The sequence below is a fragment of the Vulpes lagopus genome, chromosome 7 (assembly GCF_018345385.1).
Source record: "Vulpes lagopus strain Blue_001 chromosome 7, ASM1834538v1, whole genome shotgun sequence".
Taxonomy (NCBI): Eukaryota; Metazoa; Chordata; class Mammalia; order Carnivora; family Canidae; genus Vulpes; species Vulpes lagopus.
This window is the reverse complement of record NC_054830.1, coordinates 48,863,100-48,864,951: the sequence shown is the minus strand read 5'-3', so window position 1 is coordinate 48,864,951 and position 1,852 is coordinate 48,863,100. Positions and strand designations below refer to the sequence as shown.

Below are 1,852 nucleotides of genomic sequence, written 5' to 3'. Positions count from 1 at the left end.
TATATACCTCGCTGAGCTTGAGGGCTTCCTAATACCTAAAGACACTCCTGATGAGCTCATTGTGATATTAATGAATGTGAGTTTTAGAATGTTGTTTGATGAAATTTATCAACATTTGGAAGATCTGCATAACTCAGTGAATTGATATTGTTCAAATGACCAATGCAGGATGTTATGAAATCATGCACGGGTAAATACTCATTTAACAGACAAGATTAACCAATGGGTTTTGATGTATTACTGTGTTATAAGTTCATTTAGATTGTTTCTTGCTACATTGCTACTAACTAGCCTTTTTTGAAACAAGTGTTGAGTTTTAGTGTAGTATCAAAGAAGAAAATCCACAATACTGAAAGAGCTGTTAAAATACTCTTCCTTTGCCTTTTTCCCCCCTTATTAATACAGTATTTATTTGTCTTCCCTCTGTCAAACCCTGAGTCAACCACTTTCCCCAGGCTGCCTGGGGAGGTATAGGAAAAGGAACATACAGGACAGACAAGACATGGGAGAAAGACCTATGGGAGGTGGAGACGACTCCTTCACATGGCGAAGAGGATGAGAAAGGCCACCATTAGGCAAAAGAGCCCCATGGCCTCTGAGAGGGCAAAGCCCAGAATGGCATAGGAGAAGAGCTGTTGTTTCAGAGAGGGATTCCTGGCATAACCAATGATGTGGCTTCCAAACACAGTCCCAATTCTAGCCCCAGAGCCAGCCACCCCTACAGTGGCAGCCCCAGCCCCAATGAACTTGGCTGCTATGTCAATGTCCCTTGAAATGGTGCTGGTTTGGAAGCTGTGGCTAGGAATAAGTGAGGTCAGGGGACTTGGGGCTGCCAAGATGCTGAGGTTTTTATCTGTCGGTGTCTCCGGTGGTTTTAGCACCACTGCAGACAGTGATCGGCTCAACAGCTGAGAGGTGCTCTGGACCAAGAAGGGGGTGGAGATGAACTTTGCACAGACGTACATTTTCAGGGGATGAGGGGCTGTAGCAGGAGAGCTGCTCCCAGTGTGGGGATGACCGAGAGGGGGCCCCTTTTTCTTTTTTTTGGGGGGGGGCCCTTTTTCTAACTACATCTCAGTAAGGCTCATTTTTTATCCGATTCCTCAACCAAAACTTCATAGTGCAGCTGACTGCATGTAGAAACATATATCATAATTCAGTTGCCTTCTATTGAGCCAGATTATTAAGAGACTTGCAAAAATGTAATTAATGTTATATATTTGTTTTGTTTTGGTGCAGCAGTTTTAATAAAGTGCAGCGGTTTTAATTAAAAATATTGATCACTGGGGTGCCTGGGTGGCTTATTGGGTTAAGTGTCTGACTCTTGATTTGGCCTCAGGTCATGATCTCAGGGTCGTGAGACCTGAGCTGCACACACTCCCAGCATGGAGCCTGCTTAAGATTCTCTCTCTCCCTCTGCACCCCCCCCATGCTCTCTCTTTCTCTTTCACCTATAAAAATAAAAAGTTTTGATTACTTGAATCAAAAGGGGGAGGAGCACCTGTCTGGCTTAGTCAATAAAGTGCATGACTCTTGATCTCAGAGTTGTGAGTTCAAGCCCCCACCTTGGTTGTAGAGATTACTTAAAAAAATAAAACCTTGGGATCCCTGGGTGGTGCAGCGGTTTGGCGCCTGCCTTTGGCCCAAAGGTGCATGGAGCCTGCTTCTCCCTCTGCCTATGTCTCTGCCTCTCTCTCTCTCTCTGTGTGACTATCATAAATAAATAAAAAATTAAAAAAAATAAAACCATTAAAAAAAGTTTTGTATGTTAACATGTAATTACTTTATTATTGTTATTTTAAAAGGAATTAATATTAAGGGGCACCTGGGTGGCTCAGTGGTTGAGCATCTG

At 43.3% G+C, this 1,852-nt stretch overlaps 1 protein-coding gene across 1 annotated transcript; it reads right to left on the bottom strand.

The window, feature by feature from the left end:
• Window positions 1-518: 518 nt before the first annotated feature.
• On the bottom strand, window positions 519-1,001 carry LOC121496296 (ATP synthase F(0) complex subunit C2, mitochondrial-like). The gene has a single exon (XM_041764735.1). It carries the CDS (start codon window positions 963-965, stop codon window positions 540-542), a length of 426 nt encoding a protein of 141 aa, XP_041620669.1. The 5' UTR covers window positions 966-1,001; the 3' UTR covers window positions 519-539.
• Window positions 1,002-1,852: the final 851 nt, after the last annotated feature.

Coding starts and splice junctions, on each gene's coding strand:
- LOC121496296 (XM_041764735.1), bottom strand. CDS start 965: ATGTACGTCTGTGCAAAGTTCATCTCCACCCCCTTCTTGGTCCAGAGC.